Below are 26,609 nucleotides of genomic sequence, written 5' to 3' on the forward strand. Positions count from 1 at the left end.
GCTCCGTCGCCTCTGTGATGTGGCCGTCACCTCCGACGAGTGGGTCACACTACTTCGGGGGCCGATGGTCCCCCTTTTGACAGAGGTCCCCGTTTCGGGAAATAGTAGCTGACAGTGCCCTACTTTGTAACTAATCAGGGTGAGCCACTTAATACCGTCTGTGAAGCTAGCACCAGTGAGTTTAAGAAATATGCTGAATTTCCTTCTAACCCACGAACCAGTACGGAGCAGACTTCCGATGGCGGGCAGTTGTCCTTCACTACGCCTACTCCGTCCCTTGCGAAGCTGTTAGCCGCATTTTTAGAATCGCCGGTCGCTCGGCTCGGCGGCGGTAGGAATTGTTTAAGTCCACGGGCCACGTCGTCCGTGACAACCGAGTGCGGAAGAAAACATATCCTCCTCGGTTGATATACTTTATTACTGGCTACGAAAACGAGCACCCAACACTATGTAGAAGGGTTGCAGTGCGCGCTAAAAAGAAGCATTTAGTGAGCTAAGAACCGGTCAAAGCTCTACGTCGATACTACGTATAGCTCGGTTTGAGCTGGAATGTCTCGCATAGTATTGGAGAGGCGGGCAAGAGAGGCTGTTTCTCTCGGAATCGAGACCTTCATGGTAAAGCTCCGGTGCTGGTATCTGTACCCTGACCAGCTTCTGTTTCTCGATATAACATCAAAGAATGGGATGGACGCAATGTGGTGATACGCGTGGTCAAGATAGCGAACTCGAGTTGTAGTACGTGTTCCTTTTACTGAATGTTGCCGGGGCTTTTTTAGCGGCTTGTGATGCTAACGGATTGGTTGCGTGGATCACAACGAGAGGCACTTTCAGTCGTCTCGACTGTCATCGTGCTATCATACAGCACTTCGTCCGGCATTTAAATCCGTGGTCTCTACCCAGGTCGATCGTGGTTCTTGATAATGCTAGTATACATATGTATACCGAGTTGGAGGAAGCTCAACACGCCTGCGATGATATGCATCGGGTTCTACCGCCGTATTGTCCACAGTACAATCCCATTGAAGTGATTATTGGTCAGCTGAAAAGATGCGTAACGCCAACTTGGCATTCCCTTTATATCCTGAGCAAGTTCGGAGGTGCCTATGCGAGCCTGTGTGAAGGCTGAAGATAGTTGTTTTAATCGCTTTCGTCAATGTGGATACGGAATAGGTGGACTAAATGACGAAGCCTTCATGGAAAATCTAGGCGCCATGTGAGTCGGGGAGATGGATAGGTTGTTTGTGTGAGCGGATGAATAATTGTGCGAGTGTAGTTACCGCAATTCATTTTATTTTTGTAGCCGATGCATAATAAAAAAACATAAATTAGTTTTGCGTGAACGTTTCACTTGGTCCAGCAGAAGCTACAAACTCAGAAAAGACACCTTAAGCTAAGAAATTGTATTTGGGCATCTCAATAACCCTCCGCATCGCGCTGACATTAAACGTCAAACGCATTGGGGTCGAGCCTTTTATACTGACCAACAGAGTTGCTGTAGTGGCTTTATCCTCGTCTTGCTCTTGTTTCTGCGTCGATCGCATCGCATCAATATGCTGTGCCTGCTGAAACGTTGCATTGCTTGGAACCTAAGAATCAGTCCCTGCCGGCTGCCGAGCCTGCGTTATTGCCCAATGCGCTGGTCTAACTCGACGACTTAGATGTCGGGGTCGTTCTCGGAGGTGGGCATCCATTTCTCTGGCAGCATTTTGGATCCAGGTTTGACCACCTCTTCTATTTGGGAAGCTTTTCGGGCCTAGTTTTAAGTAGATGATCTGGTCCGTTCTGACTGTCTTTGGTTCGTAATCTTCGAGCGTCGATGTAACAAGTAATTTGGATTGGGCTGCTAGGTGCTCGAAGGCATCCGTGCCAAAGTTGAAGCTTCCACTCGTACATGTGTCCTGCTTGTTCGGCCAATCTCCCTAACCTTAACTGCAACCTGCACTTTCATGGATGAAAAGAGGAAGCAATATATTTGCAAATGGCTTGGGATGCCCATGTTAAATACGGCATTCTGAGGGATTCATACATAAATCGACCGCTGGTAGCTATATTTACTGGCGTCTGAGGAAGTATTATTGAAAGCGCAAATCTGACTTCACAACCATTATTTAAGGTACCGTGGTAGATTTACATAAGTAATACGGAGTGTTTTAATATAAATCGATCGCTGAATCGATAAATTTAAAAAAGAAACAGGTAAAATGGGCGGTTTTGACATTACATATTCACCTTAAGTTATTTTTGAGAGCTCCCTTGCATCCTTTTTGGTGCCGCTTCTGACCGATTTACTCTAGCTCACTTTCAAATTTTCCAGCAAGCTACTCAGTCTATAGCAACAAGCCCTTCAAGATGATCCTAGCTCCCTGCTGCCTTGCTCACTCGATGTTTACCCCGGCCCAGCTTGCTGGCTTTTTCTTTCAACCGTGCCGCTACGAGCTCGAGGAGATCATACTTGAGTACTACCGTTGTCGTTGCGACACGGTTAGAAAGCAAGCCCGTCCAAACGTCTTCTCCAACCTCATGTCCCACGTTCGAAGCGAGCACCCTGACTACGAGAGTCTCATGCTTACGGCTACAACCGCGGAGACGGGGTCTGTCATTAACTACGTGCGTCAATCGTCCCTTAACCTTTTCAGCTGGCTAGAGGGGATCTTGAAGAATAACCTACCGCTGTCATTTTGTGAGAACGAGGCGGCTAGACGGCAAGCTAATATGTTTTATATCCTATTTCTATTGTCCAAACGTTTTTTTTCCTTTTGCTTCTAATTACTGTTCTGCAATGTACAGGTACTCTAACTTGGATCCCATTTGCGTCGCGACACTAGTCTCCGGGATGAACAGCTTGACGCGCGCTATCGGGCTCATCATTGGGGCAGAGCTGCAGGAACGCTTCAGGCTAATCCTGGGTGGATGGTCGCATGCATCAGCGCACTACATTGCTGTGTATACTCGTTACGAAGTTAGCGGCGTCATTAAGACCCCCCTCTTGTGAATGGCCTCAGTCCTCAACGACGAGAAGGATGATTCTTTTAGTTCGCGTCCACATGGCGTTCCCCGCCACCATGCTGCCCCGCGACTATGGAAAGAAGCTGGGACAGTGCTGCTTTTTGGTAACAGACAGCTGTGCAGTGAGCTGCCGGCTGACGACGCTGATGGGCGTGCCATTAATCGGCTGCGCCAATCACCGTCTTAACCGCGCGGTACAAGCTGAGTTGGCGAACTTTGAGACTGACTTCGATGCAGTACAAAAACTGATGATTAGGCTGCGCACTCTGACATAGACAGCCAAGCTCAGGTAATAACCGTTTGAAGATCGTGGTGTTTTGTACACCACATGTTTGAATTAAAATATTTTCTAACTTGGTTTTAATTTTGGCTACAGGGGTTAAACGAAGCTTCCACCAGTCATCCGCCAAGACACGCGATGGAGATCGACATTCCCGATGGCCAACCGGTACTTTATTCCTCTTGCGTTTATCGACACTAGCGACGATGACATAATTGACCTGTTTCCGACGCCAGCGTGCAATTGTCGTCTCCTTGCATTGCTGAAGGCCTGAATAGAGTAGAGTATGTATCGAAAACGCTGCAAGAGGAAGACGTGTCGCTGTTAGGCGCTCGTGTGTGGCTTGATGGATAAATTTCGATCAAGCACCACCATGCTCGCTTCACCGGTAAGCTTGTTGTTGCTGTTGTTGCTATCTCGCTAATTGCTAACTTTTCATTTTGATTAATGTGCTTTTATTAATCACGTCCGCGCGCCGAAATCGTCCACAGACCTGATTTTGAGGCGAGGTGCGTCCGGGCCCTGAGCGGAAATACGAGCCGTCTCACCCGCGCAGAGAAAGCCGCACTTTCGCTGTTTGCAAAAGTTAGTTTGTATGCAGAGATCTGAGAGGATGACGAAGAAGAAAAAAACATTTGTGTCGAGCAGCTTCAGAAACGGCGTCGTCTTGCTGAGAAGAATGTAAATTACGACTTGCTCCACGCGACCCCGGCTGCTTCCAACGTAGTCGAGCGGTTTTCAGCGTAGCTCGCACCACGTTTGGCCAAGAGCGACATGGCTTACTTCCTATCACATCGGAAATGATTCTCTTTCTAAGAGAAAATGGTACGTACTCGAAGTAGATAAGGCAACACGTTTGTAGATAGTATGTCCGTACTGCTAAAAATAAACAGCTAATCCGTTTATTATTGTATCAATAATGCCGTTAATAATTTTTATCATGCACCAGAACGCTATGTACTGTAAGCGCATGATTCAGCATTGCAATGATTTATCCTACTCAAACGGGCCGATAAATAACAATATCATTTTCGGAGGCCCTGACCAAAACTCACTGACTTAGACCGCTGTTTATCTCTCAGTAAGACACAACGACAAAATATCGTCGTAAGCATTCGAGTCTTCTATTACTCCTACGGGTGAGACTTACTAAAAGTATCGACAGCACGTGGATGCGAAGCAGGTGCAGTACGTGCCCATATTGGAGGGCATCGTATTTTTCGAGCTTTAACACGTTTTTCATTTTTTGGGGACAGCATTTTTATTAGATTAAAAAGCTAAAATGTCCTTTAAGTTTGAAGTAAAACACTCCGCATATCACAAAAAAATGCTTAGCAGAAGAAGCGCTTTTCACGTGGTTATTCTGTTTGAAATGCACAAAAAGTAGCAGGCTTTGGCTCATCGAACTATACTCAATTTAGCTTGAGCTCGAATGTACGTCTTACAATGCACCTATTCGAACGGCATTAAAACATTTTTTAGGACTTGTTTCAGTTGGACCTCTTTTCGGTCACCATCGACAATTCCTTTTTTACCCTAAACTTAAAATTAAGGTCATATTAGCAACAATAAAATGTAATGAGCTAAACACCATCGAAATGGACATTTAAAACCTGAGCTCCAGCTCATTCCATTTAAGCGCGGCGAATGCCCATGCATAAGCTCTGTTTCTGTACGGATTTTGACATGGGTTTATTAACCATTCCACTTGCTCTGTTATATTGACCTGAATACAATATTTAACTTTTAGACAAAGGGATACTTAAGTAGATTCTTCCATGTCTAGTCGTTAAACGCTTTTTACGGAATACTTCAGAGGTCAATTGCGCATAGGCTCTGACAGCTCATACACTCCGCGCCACATACGATCACGCACCCACGTCGGTGGCTGTAGCTCACTCAAATATTAGAGATAAAACGTGCTTTTTAAATATGCTGTTCCTGCTATCACACTGAATAGGCTACATGTGCTAATGATTGCGATTATGCAGTTTACACAAGGTCTCCGATACAAATAATTGATTCTGACACTGCGACACATTAATCATGCACGCCTTAGTATACTGAGCTCAAGTACTCTTTATCATAATGGTTGTGCCTAGTGTACATGATGGTATCATCATTGTGTGGGGTGGGAGGTGGTGACTGACGAGCGGGCCAATTGTGGCTGATGGTGACAATCTAACGGACACTAGGGCTCGAAAGTCATGTAATACCTAGTACGGCAATTTGGTCTGGTGGCACTATGATCAGCATGTCGAGTACCCACAGGCACCATTGCAATAGCTGCAGCTCGATTGAAAATCCCCAGTTTTTTTATCCTCCTCCGATTTGCTTGTTTAAAATAGAACATGCACCCAATAACGTCAGCGGCCGTAAGCCGCATGCCGACAGCATCTACCAGAGCCCTCTCGAAATTGCATACAACCTCAGAAGGCTCAAGCTGCTCTTCGGTAGCGTGTATGATGAAAAAAAAAATTCTATTGGTGTTTAGTGTCCTCTGAGTCGTTAAAACATAAAAGATGGGTACATATTTGCCCGTCGATCGGTCGTAGATTATCATCACAACGCACCGGTGAAATCCAGGGGGGGGGCACACCTCAAGGTGCCGTCAATAAGAGGTATGTTCCCGAGTACTTAAACATATCTATTAGCTCCCGGTGTGCCAACCCAACGATTCGGGCAGATTGTTCGATGCGTTAAATACACATATAAAGTGGAGCTGAAAGAAGTTGAGAGTAGATGTGGCATTTCAATTCGCCCATGGGCATTTCCACCAAAATAACGACCCTGAACACGGTACACGCGACAAAGGACCTGCGTTATAGTCCCACCACCGCTTGCATGTGATCGCCGCCGTAAATCGCTCATCCACCGTCGCCCAAATCGCTTCTGCTGGCAACAAGACGTCGCGGCGAGCAAGCTCATCCACTGCCTGTTGCATTTTTTCAACAGCATTCGCAGGCGCTCGTACAGCGATTCAATCTACCCGGCAGGTATATGGGGAGGGCAAAGTTGTCGTACTCCCCTGTGGTCGCACGATACTCGACTGTCCCACGGCAGCTAAATTCACGATAGTAGCTCCAGCGGTATACAATTTTGCGCCTTGACACCCAAGCTTGTGTATACTGGAAACCGCCTAGGTTAATGATGGCATCATAGCGAGCGTGCCACACTACCGCGGCATGGGGAAGCGCAACCAGAGGTAGCTCGTACATATGCAAAACTTGGCGTGAGTGATCAGCAGCTGAGGTTGCGCGGTCATTATCAGAAGGTTCCGGGTCTGTTAATGCCATGCCGGCCAGCGATAGGACTTGCCGGGTAGAAGGAAGACGAATTGAGAAAGGAGACGAAATATGAAGGTGCACTTGTACGATCTTGAGCAAGGTGGTATACCACTTTAAACGTCGTAGCGGACATATCTGCTGCACGGATCCAATGTGGATACTTGCGAACGTGACACCAACGCATTTAGCAGATCGTAGTAAACACCGTTTGAGTATGTAGCACTGTGTGCTGCTAGCATCCCGTGAGACATCGTGAAACTGATAAAAGACAGCTTGGGTGCATCAGGATACCGTGGGACATCGTGAAATTGATGAAAATCTAGCTTTTACGAATGTTCTACTTTGTGTTATGATACCGTTAGTCAAGTGGCCGAAGTCAACTCCTTTGTGCCCAGTTAAGGCAGCGTTCGCTAAGCTCTGAGGCTACCAAGTATAAAAAAGCTCAATTGAAAACGTAAGAATGTAACTACAGAAATCGGGGCTGCAATTTCAGAGTTTTGATATTCATTCACTGTTGTTTAGGGGAGCAACTTTGATTTGAGCGAGGTATCACTAGGTTGAATACAGACCCCATTTCAAGGTCTCTGAAATACCAGATCTATACATGCGAAAATTTACGAGACCCTGTTATCGAGCCCTACCCGTATTGGACCCCGTAAAAAAATCTACCATCGTCTGCAAGCCCGTAATGAATAAATACCTGGACTTTCTGCGTACGACTCTACATCGGTCAAGTAGTTTTTATTTAAATCGCGTATACGGGCGCTCAATTAACGTGGATTTTGCTGCTGATCTGACCGTCTTCTATAAAGGCCTGAAGCGAACTGCTGCTCATGAAAATCACCCCAGTGGTGAGTAAAGACCTTACCGTTTCTTGGAATGGGAAGACCCTTCAAATTATCAAAGGACTTTCGTACTAAAGGTGCATGATGGTGAAAATTCAAAGTAGAACCACCGGAAAATCGATCTGGATTAATCGCCCCATCTTAAAACAAGCGCGCACAATGCTGTTGAATGTGTTGCCCGACCTCCCAATTTGTGATGCCGCTGCAAAGAATCGTCAAAAGCCAACACAAATGAGTTAGTGCACTACAAGAAATTCGAGCGAGTCGGCGTAGCTCCGATGGCAGTTTTTAGCAAAAATTAGCTACTCAATATCGCTTTCTTTCGTAATGTGTCCTCGAGTATTGGATGTGCCCTGCCTTTTGAGATCGGACATAATTACCTACGTCACGGAAGGTTTTACTTCTGCTTAAGACGCATACAAGCTCGTCAAAGCTTTTCGTTTACATCAGAAATAGGAGTAGCTATATAGATAATGTGCAATCTCACTTCAGAGCTTGTATGCGCCATACGGAGGAGAATACGCAGAAGATTTGATAAAAATATCGAGCGGTGCATACAAGTTTAAGAGATCCTGATTTATCAAAAAATATTATTTTTGAAAGCACATCACTTAATTTCCATCGGTTTCTGACCATCTTACCGGCATCCTCCGCTTTTTACTGACAAGCATGTTTGGGTACAAAACAAGGGTAAAAAGGTGATGTTTGCCGCGCGTTGTGAATCACGAGAAAGTGCATTGATTATTCGAGCAGCTCGTCAATGGTGTTGTGCTCGTCAGCTACCGTGCCGATTCTACCATCTACAAGACTAAAGCTAGCCAATTCCGAGATAATCTCACTCGCTACAATCTCTACTTCTGGCACTACGAGTCCTGCTTTCTTGTATCCAGCCTTTACAGTCTTTGCATCCAGCTCCCCCCACGCACGCTCAACCCAGCTTGCAATAACAGCCCTGTCAGGAGGCTCCAGCTTGAATGAAACGCCATCCTTTTTTGTCTTGAGCTGCTCCCGCAATCACTCCACCCAAAACCCACGCAGCTTCTGTTTGAGCGGCCTGTTCCAGGCCACGTCCGCTGGCTGGCAGACAGCGGTCGCATTCGGAGGCACTTTCATCAAAACAACGTTGATACTTGCTGCATATTGGACGACTTCTTCGGTCCAATGTCCGGAGAAATCACCCCACAGCAGCAAGATCGGCTCCGACGGGTTTTCGCGAGTTTCAAAATGAAATCTTAAAAACCGAATTGATAGATAGCTATTCCACCACCCTGCATTGTATTACGGAACGAATTAGAATAAGCAAAAAAGCAGACCGGAAATAAATTACCTTTTCTGTTGCCGTAGATCTGAAGAGATGTATCTTGTTGGATTTTGTCGATTTTCTTCCAAATACGGACACCAAAACCGTGGCGAAGGCGCGTATTCTGCTCTTGTGTGTCTTCATGTCGAGAAGGACCCGTTTTAAACACAACGAATGGAGCCATTTTCTTGCCGTCCGAATCGGCAAGAAGCAGTACCGTTGCTCGCTTTTTGCTCTTACCGCCACAGCGCACCCAAACCGTCTTAACGCCTTTCTTAGATATGGTCCTTGTAGGAAGGTATTCAAAGAATACAGCTATTATAAACACATGAGAAGGATTCAATAGTTAAGATCATGTCCATTAGCGAATAAAAAAATTAACGCACCAGTTTGATCGGCGTTGAATATGCGTGTGATCCCGAGGTCTTGCACCGTTGCAGCGACTTTTTTGCTGAAAGCTGCTGCAATTTTGTCAAGGTCTTCAGGGCTGGTTTGGCCCTGACGAGCCTTAGCTCGCATCGAAAGCCTGTGCCGCGCCTTAAAACGCTTCATCCAGGACCACGAAGCTTTAAAACCGGCAACCTCGCACGAATTAGCAACATCTATAGCTTTTAAGTGCAACATTACGGAGGAAATAGGTACTCCCTCCCCCCGCAACTCGTTCACCCAGGCTACCAACTCCTCCTCAGCCTCGGCGGTGAGGGCAGTACCTGTGCCGAGCTGCCGAGCCTTCTTCTTGGCTCGTCCTCGAGCCGTCTTGCACGCTAATTCGATACTTTTGCGCTTATCGCGCCACTGATACAACAGCTTGCGTCGCTGCTCTTGCGCAAACGCATCTAGATCACTATAGAAAGCTGCCATAACAGCATTGATGTTGCCGCACTGCCGCCAGGCATCGAGCGCTGCTAGCTTTTCGGCTGCAGGAACAGAGGCGCGGTGGCGCCCCGGTGGCATCTTGAGAAGTGAGTGGCGCACAGCCGATTTACGTTTTCCCGTCCCCATTTTATGTGTTGTCAGTTACGAGTGAGGGACTGCGGTAGCGGTATTTGATTGGCTAAAATCGTTTGTCAGTAATAAGCGACCGTCAGTAAAGAACGGAGGATGCCGGTAACACAAAAAGATAAGGAAGTGCCTAGATCCACCAGCTATTTTTGTAGAAAACGTACAATCTGAAATACCGACTTTACCCTAACCACACAATTGATTTTTTCGATTCTTAAAGTTTTGACATTTCAAACCGTTCCTGTCCGCTCATTTCTTATCCCCCGTTCGCTTAAATGGAGGACGCGAAGAAGGTCAAGCGCGCGCCAACGCAAGGAGGCGAGCGCAGCAGCGAGGGAGACACGGCGCATGACAAGAAGCTTGCTGAGGGAAGGGATGAGATAACATCGGGGGGCAGCGGCGTAGAGTCACCAGGGGCCAGCACGCATCGGCCAGCAAAAAAGACGAAGAGGAGCGTCACCGACGCTGATGCCATCCCGCCAGTTGACGGAAACTCCCGCGATCCAGACGACGCTGATCAAGCCGAAGTTCGTGTGATGTGTGAGCCCTCCGCTGAGGTATTCGACTCGTGGGATGATATGGAGGCGGCATTCAGCGGGTATGTACAATTATTTGCAATTAATTTTTTTATCAATATCGTTTTAATTAATAATTTTGTTTTGTTCCTAGCTACCAGCGCGATACATTCCAAGTCTACAAACTGCGGACGAGCAACTCAATTAGAGATCGCAATCGAACTCGTGCTCGGCAAGCGGAGGCTCGTGAAACGCAGCCAAAGTTATGGGATGAAGCACTTCTGTACTACACGAAGGGACGGACATGCACTCACGGAGGTAAATTCAAGCCTAAAGGGCAGGGGAAGCGTACGAATCACACAACACGTCGAATTCAATGTCCTGCGAAGCTGAATGCTTTGTTGTCCGTCGACGACGATGGTTCTTTTCGCGTGCGCGTGAAGCTGCACGATTCCACACACAACCACGCCATCGGCAAGAACGTGTTCAACACATACGCAGCGACGCGGAAGATCACGTCACCTGCTACTCGAAGTGTCGTTCGGACAATGTGGCAAGGTACGCCGCAAGCAACCAGGAAATTGTTTTATTATTTACGTATCACTAAGTTTGTTTTTATGAAGTGGAGCCAAGAGAAAAAAAATCCTCCGATACCTAAAAGATGTATCTGGAAAGCCGATTCAAACGCAAGATGTAAACAACATGATCGCGGAGATGAGACGTGAGTCCTACACTTCGCCTGACGCCAACATTCGCGTTACGGAGCTACTACAGGACTTCAGCGAGGGCCCCGGTAGCGTGGTGAGGGTGTACCGAGACACGGACTCTCAGTTAACGACCTGTATTGCCTTCCAGACGAGTCATATGAGACGCATGGCGCGTCTGTTCCCTGAGGTGGTCTGCATTGATGCTACTCATGGCACGAACATCAACAGGTGAGCAGAATGACGTAATTGGTTTGGTTGGTGACTCTGTTGGTATAGTTGGGAAATAATTGGATACCCAATTGCGCTACCAATTACTATACCATCTACTATACCAATTACTTACCAATCATGTTTATTTATCTTATATTATCATATCTTTCTAACCATTCTCAACTATTCCTTTCTAGGTATCGGCTTTTTAGCTTCATGGTGACGGACAAATTCGGTGGAGCGTTTGCGCAGCATTCACTGATTGATGGTGAAACTGAACAGAACATGAAAAACGCAATTTCGACGCTCTAGATCAACAACGAATGCTGGAAGGAAATCCAAGTCATAGTTATTGACAAGGATTTTACCGAGCTATCCACACTCGAGGCTTCACCTCAAGAACTTTAGTACGATTATGGCTCGAGCTACAACTGAGGAGCTATTTGATCACTACCTGAATGCTCTGAAGGAGTTATGTCGTGGGAAGTTGGCATTTGTGGAGTATTTGGAGACCAACTGGCTTTCGTGCAAAGATCGATGGTGTACATTCCGTCGAGGTGAGCTGCCACATCTCGATAATAACACCAACAATAGGCTTGAGGCTACCTGGGGTGCTGCCAAGGACGTATTGTCGAGACACATGCCAATGGATGAATGTATTGAAACACTTTTATTTTTACAGCAGGCAGCTGAAGACTCTTACAAGTTCAAGACTACACGGATCGGTCACCGTGTAAATCATGGCTACGACCGAGAAATGAAGATGCTAGCTCGTATAGCCACTCACCATGCCTGTACTCTCGTGGAGGAGCAGTACAAGGCTTGTCAAAAGGCAGAATACACAGTGGTAGCAGATGCAGTGGTAGCAGATGGACTGACGTCAACGTTTCAAACTCTCAGAAGCAAAGTAACTCAGCAAGACTACGCGGTATGTTGTTTATTGATTTATTTCTTTTTAATTTGCCTCCCTTTATTCTGGATATTCAAATTCTGCAGGTGAACGTGGATACAAACACGTGCACTTGCGTCTTCAACCAGACTCAAATGTTACCGTGTCGCCATATTATATTTCTGCGGCTTCAGCAGTCAAAATCTACGGCTATTCCCTGCGAAAATATCCCGCCACGATGGTGCTTGCTTGAAGAAGCTGAGGATGCTAATCTGCGCCCAGTGGAGGTGTCTAGGTTTGCGATTGCAGACGTGCCTGGGGTGAAGTCATCAAAAGTGATTTCACACAATGCCAAGTACAAGAACGCATTTGCCGTCTGCCAACGGATCGCAGAAGTCGTTGCTGACAAAGGGACGACAGACTAAAGTCGATGGCTTTCGCATCTTGAGTGCCTCGAGCGGAACGCTAGAGATAATGGAAACCCCGTACCGGTTGGTGCGGATGATAATTGTGGAGAAAGCAACATGATTAATGACGGTTCTGTCGAAGTGAGTACAACTAGACGCCGTCTCGATATGGAGAGTGTGACCAACGACAATGGAGTATCTGACAAGGAGAATTACGCGCCGACTACGAACGAGAACGTGGCAGAGTTACCTCTGCCCGCGGTTAACTTGAACGAAGCTAGTCGTCCGTCTGGACGGCCACGGTTGCAGCAGGCGGTAAAGAAATCTAAACGGAAGAAAGAGTACAAAGAGAGCCAAGAACTAGCCGGCCGCCTAACTACAATCGGGGATGTGACGCTCGCCAAGTTTGCCGAGCTTGCGCTGCACGAGGCAATTACGCTGTCTGAGATTGAAGACGTGTTTAGTGGTCTTCAACTAATGCATGCAGATGCGGTTTTCAAGCGTCCCAAGGCGAAGCTGCTCACCGATTTGTCAAGTGACGCATGTGAAACTAAACTCCCGTGGTATTCTGCCTGGTAAGTTTGCTATCTTGTGCTTGAGTTGGTATAATTGGTTCAAAATTGGTATAATTGGTAAGCAGTTGGGATATGATTACTCCGTGTACCAAACACCAATCCTGCACCAATTACCAACGACTCGATACCAACTATTGTGTGAATTGAAACTAACATATATTAACTGTTAATTGTAGTTGCGCTGGTTAAGAAGTGTATCTCTGCAACTGAAAACGTGATACTCCGCGAGAAAGCAAACAATGGGAGGGATGTCTCCCATGACGATGTTGCCGTGGTGATTTTGAAGGTGGGGACGTTTCGGGCAACTGATATTGCTCATATGCAGCAATGGCATTCCATGGCATCCGTTGTTCGAGGAGCAAAGGCGCTGGTATCATGGATTAAAAGTGTGAAGATTGAGAATCCTGATGATGAGGAAGAGAGAAATGCTATTGTGGAGACTGTTTTAGAGTTAAATCTACACGGGTCTAATAATTCTGGTGGAGTGTCCGTGGAATTTGCCGAGCTTGCTAGATTTGGCGACGACGGATGGCTCAGTGACCAGTGTCTGATGAGCGCAACGCAACGAATTGCAGCAGAGGCATCGTGGAATCCCCCTCCGAATATTCATGTAATCAGCCCGACGTTTTCGTATTTCGAGGATGATGACCAGCGCAATCGACTCCTAGACACAAAGAACCATATTTTCAGCAAATGTCACGATGGTTAGCGATGTTGTGTCCAATCTACATTAATATCGACTACGGACATTGGTGTGGAGTTATAATTGATATTAAGAGACGCGTGATGTGGATCTACGACCCACTTCACAAGAAGAAACATGAAGATGAGGTGAAAAGGAAGGTGGTAAACGTATTTTTGGAACTAGTCGACCCGGCCTACAAATTGGAGATTCGGGAATTTCGCGCTTGGATTCAACAAGATGGATTTAGCTGTGGCGTGTATGTGGCTCACTGGTTCGACTACTATGTCTACCTACATATTGTCACCAGATACGACCGTATCTACTGATACGGAACCGTTATCAGAGAACGAACTGGAGAGAATTCGCTACAAGATCTTCTGCTATGTACTCTTCGGGATGCAAACCAAGAATATTTCGAAGTAACTACTAAAAAATGGATTTATTCTACTTTCGAATGCCTTCTTTATATAAATAATGGCTTTGTATATATTAAAGCACCTGCCCCACCTTTTTTCTTATTATTATTGTCCTTCTTTTTCTTCTTCTTCTTTTGCGTGTATCAGTGCTCAATATAACGTTGGGAATTCCGACACAGCGAATACAACGCATTGACATTGTTGAAAAAAAATAACATCTATGTGTCACCTATGTACTAGACTTAAATTGGTTTATAGTTGGTCTGGGCCAACTCGTAGAGATTCATACCGACATTGATACCGGTATCTTCTAACCCTAAGCTCACATGTGTTTTTGAGATTTGTCCATTTTATGTCGAAATAGTTGGTGGATGTAACGAGTGCCAAAAGATAACAATGGGAGTGTTTCAACGTTTCACACAAAAAGAACAGTATCATCGACAATGGGGATGTTTAACGTTAAGATGACTGGAGTTCAGAATTTCTAAAATCTTTTTTTGTGAGGTACGGTAATATGTACACACTTAGTTTTACTGGTAAGTGGTGACTCAGGCATGCCTCGCGTAGCCCTAGTCAGAGGGGAACTCCAAGGAAACACTGCTTACGAAATAAGTGAAGTAGCCGCGATTGAATACTGAAGGCTCGATTTTGTAATTTATCCAGTGTGTTTTTTGTAGGAAAAATAAAAGGCTCAAATGCAGGAAAAATAAAATATGACGCCGATCATCCCGAAAATAAAACGTCTTGATACCGGTAAAATAAAAGCAATCTGCGACAATTTTGTTATAATGACAATGTTTCACACAATAATTTTGACGGATATGGCGGCAATCAAGACAAGCGCTGGTCAGCGTGCCGAGCGTATCAAGCAGGAGGCAGTAAAGTTATCGGCAGAGGAGGCCGCTAACCAGAAGGTCCTGCAGCACTACGCCAAGACGGTGTACTTCAATGACTTGTGGGTGTCCTTCCTGAGCAAGATGGCGGGTCTTGTAGCGCTCATGAGCTACATGGAGGTGCAGCGCATGCGTCGCAGTCCACGCGGTATCAGCTTCGTCGTGGGTTTTGAGGCGTTATCAGTGCTCATCGGGGCCAGCACGGTGCTCTTCATTCGGCGATGGTTTAACCCGCTGTTGGCCTTCAAAGTGGCATTCGCGTTCTCGCTACTGCAAGGCTTCTGGTATTTGGCTAGCTACTCGTCGCGTTTCATGGAGCTCCCGCGCCAGGCAGGAGACTTGCTAGCCGAGCAGATCCCTTTCGGTCTCATCTACTTCCTGGTTTGCTGGGTCTCGGACCGATTCATGATGCGCTCACAAGATATCGCCAAGCAGACGGCTGAGGATATGCGCGCCGTACTCAAGGGAAAGGCAGCGTAGGTGCTAGGCAACTAGCTGTATCCTCCCATTTGCATCAAAGCGAAGGGCACCAAATTGTAGGCTCAGCTAGTGAAATTTCAGCAACATGATGTGATGTTCTATTTAAGTTGCTTTTAGATGAAATTATGTTGCGCCAAGTCATTTCCGAAAAACGCCATGAAGTACAGCGAGGACCCTGCATGGGCCGACGTGGTCAAGGTGCCGCAGGATGACGGCCCGAACCCGATCGTGAGCATCGCCTACTCCGCCAACTGTACGTGTATCTTGCTTGCTCCTTTCTCCCCTAACTCTCTCCATGTTGCTATAGTCACAGATGTAATGGACTGTTTCCGAGGTGTGCTCAAGCTAAACGAGTGCAGCGAGCGTACACTGGCGCTGACCCTGGACGTGATCGACGCTAATCCAGCCAACTACACCGTCTGGTACTTCCGTCGACGTGTCTTGGAGGCTCTAGGCTCGGATCTGCGCGAGGAGCTGCAGTTCACCGCCGATATGGCCATCCAGCACCCTAAGAACTACCAGATCTGGCACCACCGCCGCGAGATCTGCACCATGCTGCATGACGCCAGCGAAGAGAAGGAGTTCTGCGCTTTGGCTATCGACGGAGACTCCAAGAACTACCACGCCTGGGCACACCGTCAGTGGGTTGTCAAGACCTTCGGCCTCTGGGACGGAGAGCTCCAGTTCGTGGACAAAATGTTGCTCGAGGACGTGCGCAACAACTCGGCGTGGAATCACCGCTGGTTCGTGTTGAACAACTCGTCGGGACTTGCAACTACAGCGGATCGTCAGCGAGAAATCGACTATGCACTGGACAAAATCTCCATCGCAGTGCACAACGAGAGTCCGTGGAACTATCTCCGCGGTCTCGTCCGTGGCCATGAAGCTGCGTTTGCTGCGCAGGTGAAGACGAAGATACAAGAGATACTGACAGCCACACCGGATTGCATCTTCGCAGCGGCTTTGCTAGTGGACTTTTACGCGAAGGAAGGCACAGACGAGGCGGTTGAAGCGGCCTACAAGCTAGTGGAGACGCTCATGAACGACACAGATTGTGTGAGGAAGGCCTACTGGCAATTCCGTCTCACTACACTCAAGCGACGCGCGTAAAGGTGCGTTGGTAGCCGACGATCAACACGAAAAACAAGCACGGCTATATTCTTTGTTGGTCTTGGTCAGACTTTGACCCCACATCCCACAGCTGTAGCCAGACCGAATGCCTACTTGGTCTCTACTTGACTGGTTAAATGTTGGACGGGAAGTTGTTGACTGTCGCCATGTCCTCCACCTTGCTGCCATTTACCAAGAATTCCAGCTTGATCCTCATGAGCACAGGTTTCTACAGCAACGTCAAGCACGCATAATTAGCTTCTCACACACAACGAAATAGTCCAGTCCACAGCGAACACTCACCTCGCCCTGCATGCTGTTCTGGATCTTGACGACTTGAGTCACTACGCCGCTGTTGTTCGCGGGCACAGAGTCGCCAGTTGGAGGCTCCATCTTCAGTTTGATGTACTTTGGGAACGCAGCCAGGAACACGAACTTCTCGATCGCCTGGGCCGTCGAGTTTCGCGTCGTCGCCGTGATGTACGTCACGGACTTGTCGTCCGGATTGGGCTTTGTGATCTCCAAGTCCACAGTCAATCCGTTCTTGTCGTACGCACGCACTGGAGGGTTCGCTGCGGGAGGAGCGGCTGCTGCAGGAGCACCAAAGTCCATTAATCCTAGCAAGTCGTCGGCACCCGGAGCAGCCGACCCACCGTTGTTTGACCCGAACGAAGCTGCAGGAGCTGGCGCACTCGGGCCGCTTGAGAAAATATCTGCTAGCAAGTCCACAGCAGGTACAGCAGGAGCCGAAGACGAAGCTGACATCGACGTGCCGGCACTTGACGTCGATGCGCCTCCGCCAAAGATGTCGTCCAGGTCTAGTAGACTGGCACTCGCACTCGACTTTGTCTGCGCAGGCTTCGGAGCAGCGGCAGCAGTGGCGTTTGCGCTGGTATTGTCGTCGCCGAGGAGATCAGCAGAACCCACAGCCGATGACGTAAGGTTGTCATTGCGACTGCGCACCTTGGACGCATCGATCGCAGGCATATTAACCAGTACGTCATTGCGTAGAGAAGACCACTGCGGCTGGCCCAGAGTGGTGTACTCTGTGGCGCGTTGCTGAAGCTCCAGCACCATGGACGTGTTGAAAGAAGAGATCATAAAATTGAGCTTGGCAATCTCCGACGGAGAGCTGAAACGCGTCGTCAGCTTCACCATAGCGTTCAACGAGTACGCGCGCGTGATGTCAGTGGCTCCATGGTGACGTAGGATCGTCGTGAAGAGCTCCACAATGCTGCTCTCGTCCACACGACTCTTGTCGCTCAAGGTCTCTTCGGACGGTGGCGCGTCTAGCAAAAGGAACTTGCTGTACTCTCCGACACACCAGATACCCACGTGGACAAGCGAGAGCTGCGACACATCGTCGTGAAGTGCCCAGAACAGTTTGTGGACCACGTAAGGGTGCAGGTCAGTGTTGCGCTGGATAAGCGTGATAAGCGAGCTGCATATCCGCTCGTCCGGCAGCGTCGAACCTGCAATCGACAACATCGTGATCAACGTATCAATGTGCCACCGACTCGACGGCGCGTAGCGGTCCACAGCATCTAACAGCAACAAATAACACGCTAAGAAACTATCCACCAACACCGAAAACGCGAGAAACCGAAAAGTTACCAGCAATACGGGAGCACAGCTCAGGCTTCTGATCATTTGGAGCGATGACAAGGTAGTTGAGCATCTCACGAGCGAGCTGTAAAGATCATAACAAGCAATAGAGTTAGAAAATGATACCATAACTGCACATTTCAGTTAAGAACTCACCGTTTGGATATTGGAGGAGTTCACAAGTGAATAGATCAGCTCGAGTGCACGCTGACGGATAGAAGTGTCTGGGTCTTTCAGACAGTCCACGATAGTGTTGGTATGACGCTGCACCGCCGCAATATCGTCCGTGACGACCTTGGACAACGTGTTAAGTGCCACGTAGCGGATGTTATTGTCGCGATTGAGCAGGAATCGCCCCAGAATGTTTATCGCAAGCACGCGAAGTCCACTGTCGCTCTCGATCGTCATAATCGTCTGCACACATTCGTACAGAATGGCGTTGCCCGCTGTCTTGGCTGTCTCTGTGTTTGTAGCCACTTGTGCCAGCACATCGTTCATGGCTTCACTCGCTTCCTCGTTGTCCTTACCCAATAGACGCAGCAGCTTCAGAATTGCCACTTGCAAGAACGGGTCGGCTATGCCACTGACGTCGTACTCGCTCGAGTATCCCATGGATAGCAAGTTGCGTAGCTGCTTAACGAGCTTGGGGACGAGACTACTGAACGTCTTCAAGTTCTCTGCATCCAGAATGACAACCTCAGTGATCAGCTGGACACCTGCAAGTAAAACGCCGTGGTGCTTGGAGCGCAGAAGTCCAAGGATCGATTCTGTGAAGTCTTCCACTAGATCTGGCACCTTTGTAAACACCCGAACAGCTGCCAACGCCGCCTTCTTGCGCAGATGCTCGTTGTCGCTGCGTAGATGACGATCCACATCCATCACCAAGTCACGCGCCATATCTGCCTGCAATATGATTTAATGATGAGCTTTTTGGCCTCCTTTCTCGCTCTGGAACCTTAAAGAGACGTACCGAAGCAATGTTGCCAACTGCCGTGAGTGCCAGTGCCACAGTGAAGTGGGTTTGGTTGTTCAAATCACTAAATCATAGCAAAAAAAAAAACACAATTTAGTCCAAATTTCACAATAATGACAATCGAAGTACCTACTTTTTGACGGAATTCGTGACGAGTGTGAGCACATCCTCCTGGTCTGTGAGCAGTAGAATTAGACCCAAGTAGCCCATACGTTTCTCGGCGAAGTAGGGGCTGGCGATGAGCTTAACGCACTCCATTTGACCGAAATGCGACGGATAGCCCAGCATGTGGATGAAGAGCAGTTTGGCCACGTTGCGGTGGCGATACTGCTTGTCCTGGTCCTTAAACTTTGTGCGGATCAGTGCGCTCTCCTTCGCGATCACGGCACGCTCCTCGGCCGCAGTCTTGCAGGCGCGCACGCCGCGGATCAAGTCGCGCAACTTCTGACTCATGGTTTACGAGATCTCTCGGATTCTACTGGAAAAGTGGGGGGGGGCGAAGAACCAGCGTGTAGAAAGCAGAGAGGTGCAAACACAGTTGCCGTAGCTCTGCAGGGGGTCGAGGTGCCGTCAACGAGAGGGGTGCAGCGAAGAGCTTTAGCTGGGATTACCCACGTGTGCAGCTCTGCGAGCTTGGCAAGGGGGCGATGAAAGGGATATTGACCAATGGGACGTGATCAATAATTTTTGGACGCTGATTGGATCATAATCAAAACAATGTGATGTGGGGAAGTTGAAGCTACTTCTGGAATTGGGATTGTAGCTACTGTTTGTGCTGCGAAGTCAGACAAGAATGTGCCACAGCCCGCTCAGGCTTCCACAAAACCCGATACCAATGCAAACAAGAAGGCATTTACCAAAGTTATAAACGTTGGTGTTGGTGCTGCCATTAGTTCCGCAGCTGCTTATTTCTGTTGCGCTGCTGTGGCTACCTCGGCGGCAGTTCCTGCCGTTAAGGTTAAAGTAGCAGTCGGGTCTGGAATTTGGCTATCAGTATCGTCAGCAGTCGCTGTAATCCCCGGTCTCATTGGCTTCACGTCGAGTGGTATTGCGAGCGGCTCCATCGCTGCAAAGATAATGTCCATGAGCGCCATCGCAAACAGTGGAGGGGTCCCTGCTGGAGGTTTCGTGGCGTGTTTGCAAAGCATCGGCGTGCTTGGTCTGGGGTCAGTTGTTGTCCTCGCAATTGGCGGCATTGCCGCTCCTGTCATGGGTGCCGGTTTGGACAGGAGGGTAGCCAAAAATCCGCTGCTGCTGCCGCCGCCACCGCAATAAACTTTTGGACGGCCCCGGTAATGCGAGTTGGTATTGGGGCCATTGCTGGCGCAGTCGTTGGCTGGATTGTGTTCTTGCTGGTTGACGGAAAGATCCTATACCACATTTTTCGCGATGAAGAGGAGGCCCGCGACATAATCCACAACGACTAAAGTCGATTGATTTTTGAATTGGGTGAGAAGGTCTACCAATGGAAGCAAACCTCAATGCCACTGTTACTCAGACGTAAAGTCACTGATGCTCCTGAAGCGAAAGAAATCGATGAAGTTGCGTATTGTGTGAGAGCTCTCAGAAAATTACGAAGGAAACTATGTCTGCGTGTTGAAACGTGAGTGGGAAGGCCGTCAAGATTTAAGCATGGACTGGACTGGAGCAGGCTAACGAAGTGGAATACTTGCGAAGAAATTAAGATAGGATGAAACGAGTGCGTCAGAACTGAGTCGTTGATAATTCTCTGTTAAACCTACCTATCTTTATATTTTTACAATATATCACTTGGTCAGAGGAGATTACCGGTAGCCAACTTGAAGTGCGTTATTGCTGGACCTTTTCAGCGCTCAAATCTTCAAGTTCGTGTTTAGCACATCATTTTCACATACAAACTTCCAATCACGATATAGGACGAACCAATCAGCATCCACTTCACGTGACCAAAACCAGACCGCGTCATATCCCGATTTTCAAAGTAGACGCAACTTCTTTTCGCAATGTTGGCCGCTAAGTCTCTCTCTCTTTCCGGTGTTGGACGTCGCTTGCTCGTAGCGTCACGTGGCATGGCTGGAGGCCGTGCTGCCTTTAATTGGCGTGATCCGCTTATGCTGGATGGCCAGCTGACGGACGAGGAGGCCATGATTCAAGTGCGTCTGGCCGGTCTTAGCTACGGTCATTAAACGCGTTTGAGACTGACTTTATGGCCTTTTCTCCGCAGAAATCGGCCAACGACTACTGCCAGGGCAAACTGCTGCCGCGCATTGTAGAAGCGAACCGTAAGGGCAAGTTTGACCGCTCCATTATGAAGGAAATGGGCGAAATGGGCTTCCTTGGTCCCACGGTCCAGGGCTACGGCTGCGCCGGTGTGGGCTACGTGTCCTATGGACTCATTGCGAACGCAGTGGAGCGTGTACGTAGCTTTGGCATTGCTGTGCTTTGCATAAATTGCTTAGTCGTGTTTGCTGTGTGGCAGGTTGACAGCGCCTACAGGTCGGCGATGAGTGTGCAGTCGTCTCTGGTAATGCACCCAATTAACCAATTCGGATCTGACGAGCAGAAGGAAAAGGTATGTGGTAGATCATGAGTTTCTATAAAGGATTGTACCTCACGCGTGCTTGTATCGTTGCAGTACCTCCCTCGTCTTGCCACTGGCGAACTCATTGGCTGCTTCGGCTTGACGGAGCCGAACCACGGATCAGACCCTGGATCGTGAGTAGTTCATGACTGAAGACCGCTGAGTTTGTGTCTCTTAACTGATTGTGTTTTATCTTCTTTTAAAGAATGGAGACGCGTGCTAGACTCAAAGGAGACAAGTACATCCTCAACGGCTCCAAGAACTGGATCACCAACGCTCCGATCGCTGACGTGTTCCTCGTCTGGGCCAAGGACGACGAGGGCGACATCCGTGGTTTCATTCTGGAGAAGGTGGGTTTACTTACTCTTCACTTGTCACTTGCAGTTGACTCACGTAACTTCACCTGCATCTACAGGACTTCCCTGGCCTATCAGCTCCCTACATCGAAGGCAAGGCGACGTTGTTGGCATCTGCTACTGGTATGATCTTCCTGGAAGACGTCGAAGTTCCCAAGGAGAACATGTTGCCCAAGGTGAAGGGCCTGAAGGTAACACAGCGAGCCTTTCTAACACCATATATCCGTCATGCGAACTAACTCTGGTGACGTGTATCAGGGGCCTTTCACGTGCTTGAACAGTGCTCGCTACGGAATTTCTTGGGGTGCCCTCGGAGCAGCATGTACGAGCCTTAAATACAGAGACGTGTTGTTGCTCCCCCTAACACTTTGCTTTTCTCAACTCAGACGCATGCATGGACATCGCTCGTCAGTACACTCTTGACCGCAACCAGTTCGGTGCTCCACTCGCAGCGTACGTGCAATCAATCGATTCATGCTGGTCAATTAGTGCAGTTCTGACAATATGCGTCTGTATATTTGTCAACAGCAACCAGCTTATCCAGAAGAAACTGGCTGACATGAACACGGAGATCGCGATCGGTCTTCAGGGTTGTCTGCAAGTTGGACGTCTGCTTGATGAGGGCAAGGCGCCAGTCGAGTTGATCTCCATGGTCAAGCGCAATTCGTGTGGGAAGGCAATCGAGATCGCTCGCAACGCTCGTGACATGCTCGGCGGCAACGGCGTGTCGGACGAATACCACATCATCCGCCACGTCGTCAACCTGGAGGCTGTCAACACGTACGAGGGCACCCACGACGTGCACGCACTCATCCTCGGACGTGCCATCACTGGCTTGCCTGCTTTCGTGCCTCGTATGGCTCCGTAGACACCTGGACGTAGACAAAAGAGCTTCCTCTATCTTTGCAACTTATACACGTACGTACTTTTGTTGAAATGGTCACTAGAACACACACACAAACGAAAGCATCACACCGTGTCTCGACTTTTCCTAGCCACTATTTAGTTAAAGCCGTACTCTTGACGAGCTCTTTTGACGACACCAATGAGGAATCCGCTCTTGTTGCGAACGTTGGAGAGGTTGGCACCAGCGAACCGAGTGAGAACTTGGTTCGCCAAGGGCTCGGAGAGCTGTCCCAGCACCTCGTAGCACTTGCCACCAAGCTCTTCCAGTGACGACAGCGTATGATTAGCCACTAACGAGTGCACGTGGTTCTGCACCGACATCGGAAGCGCAGTGAACGACGGCATGCCAATAGGAGCATGTCCACCAACCGGAGACGGTCCTCGACCGGCTCCGCCATATTGCGTTGGTCCCTGGGGTGCTGGCTGTCGACGTCGTGGGTCTCGGGGCTCCTGTGGAGCCTCGTACGGTCGCTCATACAATGCTGGACCAGGTCCTGGTGCTGGTTGACCACGGTAACCAGCAGTATTAGCGCCGTTATTGTTGTTTAAACGCCCACCTTGCGGTGGCCCACCAAGGACAGAGCTACCTTGTGGTGGAGCTCCATAGCCCCGAGACATGGAAGAAGGAGGCTGTCCTCGAGGAGAAGGCACTTGCGGTCGGTGTTGCTTCTCTGAGGCAATGGCCTTCTCATTGACTCGGTTGATGATCCCCACCAGGAAGCCTTGCAAGTTCTCCACTTGTGACAGATCCACATTGCTGAAATTCTCGACAGCTTGCAGAGCTACACGTTCGGGTAGATGCAGCAACCGGGTGATCACGTTATCATTGAGCGGTTCATGTAGTCTTCCTTCGCGACGCATGCTGTCCACTACAGCTTTCACTGGAGCTGGTAGACGCTCATACAAGTCATTCGATGCCGCGGATTGAGGAGCGTTCGGTTGGTTCCCACGTGGTGACGGCTGGTTCGTCACCAAAGCTCGACGACGAGGATCACGTCCAGCATTAGAGCTTTGTGGAGGCTGGTCACGACGACGCGGGTCTTCAGCTCTTGCTCCTGACGTGGCGCGAGGCATCGGCTGAAGCGTTGGAGATGCGGGACCTTGACGGCTTCGCGACGCTAGACGAGGGTCTGCTGCGGGTCTCTGGGTTGACCGCGACGCCCCGTTTGTCGCTGGAGCTAGTGGATTGTCTGAGCTAACAGCACGTCCAAACTCGTCCACAGGTTTCTGATGCCGTTCAGACTCCGATCGTGACGTGGGTGTTCGTTCTGGACGAGGGGAGTTCTTGGCGGGTGTATCTTCTTGAACTTGATTGCGTTGATAGGGTACTTGAACGTTAGACATGCCCGTCGCAGGTTGTGGAGGAGCATAGCCGAAGCGGAAGAGGCCTGGGTCACTCTTGTAGTCCGACACGAAGGCGTCCGCAGGTTGCAGAGCTGCGATCTGCGGGTTTTCCTTCTGATATTCGCGATAGATCCGCATGAGCTGTCCGTTCTTGTCGCGTATTTCCTTCATGGGTGTGCGTACGAAGCGAGCGATGATAGCAATCTGGGCAAACTCGGGCATGGCACCGACAGATGCGAAGGCTGCGCGACTCACTTGAGTGACGCGAAACTCGCCGCTAGTCTGGAAGTCCATGAGGCGGTCCCACGCAGCTGCTGAGAGTCCCTTGTGGTCTTCCTCGTGCTTGTGTCTGCTGCTAGAAGACGAAACTGAATCGCTGCTTCCACGACGCGGACGACCGTGTCTGTGGTCGTCGTGAGAGCGGCTCTTGCTGTCATCAACGTGTCTCGGTCGCTTGGGATCGTTATCTCCATTGGCTGATACGTGGGAGGGACGAGACTCGTCGTCAGCTTTTCTCTTTGCTGGAGTCGCACTAGACTGCTCGTTATCATTCGAGTTAGTCGACAAATGGTCCACTTCCATTGCAGCAGGTTCCTCAGCTGCGGAAGTCATGGACGGATGATCTGGGTCGTACTCTTCCTGTTCATTGGCTGGCCGGTACGATGCAATTCCTGATGCTGCATTACTTGCGACTGGTGTTCCAGCAGGAGACGGGTTGGCTGGATCGTACTCGTCTTCGCCATGAGGAACAGGGTCTACTATCAGGGAAGGAGCAGACGGATCGTATTCACTCTCATCGTGTGGTGGTGGGGATGATGCGCCGTCGTCTTCTGCGCTCATTACATCCGCATTCTTGTTGGTGTGTTGCTCGTCATTTGAAGCAGTGTCCGCTTCATTTAAAGAGGCAGAATCTTGAGCTGGGGGAGCCTTAATATCCGCCACTGGCATTTCCTTCTTGCCTGCTTCATCATTCGATTTAGACGCTCCAGCCAGGTCTGCTTCTTGCGCCGTAATGGTCGCAGCGTCCTCATTTCCTACAATTACGGTATCCTTCTCCTCAGAAACATCGTCCACTTGTTGCGCAGCAGCCGAAGCCGTTGGCTCTGCCATGACCACGTCGTTTTGCTCCTGAAGGCCAGCAGCAGCCACGTTATCTTCGTCTGAAGTAGGATCTTCTTTTTCTTTTGCGTCTTCCGCCTCAACAGGCTGCTGGGACGCGTCGCCATCCAATTGTTGCTCAGCATCAGTTACCATCTCGTGTTCCGTGTCAATCTCCACCTGAGCAGCAGAAATGCCGCTGTCGACAGGGGTACCTGCCAACGAAGTGTCTGGTGCTTGCATTCGTTCGTTCGGTTCGCCGGCAGCCGTGACAAAAGCGTCGGTTGCGGCGGGTACGTCGTGCTCCATAGTCCCGATTCCAAGCAATAATGCAGCTCCGAGCGTGCCACATAAAGCGTATCTGATTGGATGAAAAGAGCATCTGCATGAACTGCGAGTAAATCTTTTCATAAACACAACAGAAAATCAAAATCAAATTATTTTGTTTTCACTTACAAATACTGTTTGCTCTATTCGGAAGCACCGTCTACTCGACCCTTCGTTCTTCCACTGAAAACTATGTTTTGGAACAGCCATCGGTAATTTATCCGTCATCTCTTCGGACTTTATCCAGAATATCGATGTTCCAAAGGCTACACTATTCCAACAGCTAAAGCTCTCTATGATGTCATCATCAGTCTTAGTCGAATATATTGCCGACCCCTTAAGTGATATCACACAGGGCAAGGGGCTGTTTTTGTGACTAACTTTTTTTGCCTACAGGCCTCTACACCCTCTCAACTCGACATCTCCCGACCCCCCCCCCCCTAGTTCTACGAGCTTGTCGACACCTGATAATCGCTTTTCCACGTATATCCTGCGTCGTGCGTTACGTGGCACAACCGCGAATCGAACACCAGAACCCTACGGATGTTGGGTCGCACCAGCGACCGTTTAGCCACCCGATTCGTACTAATGACACTGGACGAAGCCTTAGCGAGCGCCGGCAACGCTGCGGATCTCCGCCTAGTAGCCTTGTGTGAAGTAGAACGTGCTTGTGTACCGACGAAAGAGAAGCTCAAGCTGTTTATTCCTGCAGGACAGCTCACGAAATCGCACGTATTGATGGCATTATGACCGCGATTACCAAGGAACCCCAGACGGCTACCTGGTCCGCAGCCTTGTCATCACTGTGCAGCTTTATTCGCATGCCTGGACGC

General features: G+C 49.0%; 4 protein-coding genes across 4 annotated transcripts; 2 read left to right on the plus strand and 2 right to left on the minus strand.

The window, feature by feature from the left end:
* Positions 1 to 14,945: 14,945 nt before the first annotated feature.
* On the plus strand, positions 14,946 to 16,467 carry PITG_11142 (protein farnesyltransferase/geranylgeranyltransferase, putative; the record flags this gene model as incomplete). The annotated part of the gene is made up of 4 exons (XM_002901868.1): positions 14,946 to 15,493; positions 15,665 to 15,750; positions 15,805 to 16,400; positions 16,456 to 16,467. 4 exons carry the CDS (start codon positions 14,946 to 14,948, stop codon positions 16,465 to 16,467), a joined length of 1,242 nt encoding a protein of 413 aa, XP_002901914.1.
* Positions 15,653 to 19,638, minus strand: PITG_11143 (AP-1 complex subunit gamma-1; the record flags this gene model as incomplete). Its single annotated transcript, XM_002901869.1, has 6 exons — positions 15,653 to 16,836; positions 16,911 to 18,151; positions 18,222 to 18,297; positions 18,369 to 19,115; positions 19,183 to 19,249; positions 19,319 to 19,638. The coding sequence occupies 6 exons, from the start codon at positions 19,636 to 19,638 to the stop codon at positions 16,741 to 16,743; spliced, it is 2,547 nt and encodes an 848-aa protein (XP_002901915.1).
* Positions 19,639 to 21,141: 1,503 nt separating this feature from the next.
* Positions 21,142 to 23,038, plus strand: PITG_22928 (glutaryl-CoA dehydrogenase, putative; the record flags this gene model as incomplete). Its single annotated transcript, XM_002901870.1, has 9 exons — positions 21,142 to 21,317; positions 21,389 to 21,580; positions 21,644 to 21,736; positions 21,800 to 21,879; positions 21,951 to 22,095; positions 22,161 to 22,292; positions 22,360 to 22,423; positions 22,488 to 22,554; positions 22,630 to 23,038. 9 exons carry the CDS (start codon positions 21,168 to 21,170, stop codon positions 22,967 to 22,969), a joined length of 1,263 nt encoding a protein of 420 aa, XP_002901916.1.
* A 65-nt stretch (positions 23,039 to 23,103) lies between these two features.
* PITG_11146 (uncharacterized protein) lies at positions 23,104 to 25,758 on the minus strand (the record flags this gene model as incomplete). Its single annotated transcript, XM_002901871.1, has 1 exon — positions 23,104 to 25,758. One exon carries the CDS (start codon positions 25,756 to 25,758, stop codon positions 23,104 to 23,106), a length of 2,655 nt encoding a protein of 884 aa, XP_002901917.1.
* Positions 25,759 to 26,609: the final 851 nt, after the last annotated feature.

Source organism: Phytophthora infestans, genomic scaffold, assembly GCF_000142945.1.
Source record: "Phytophthora infestans T30-4 supercont1.19 genomic scaffold, whole genome shotgun sequence".
Lineage (NCBI taxonomy): Eukaryota > Oomycota > Peronosporomycetes > Peronosporales > Peronosporaceae > Phytophthora > Phytophthora infestans.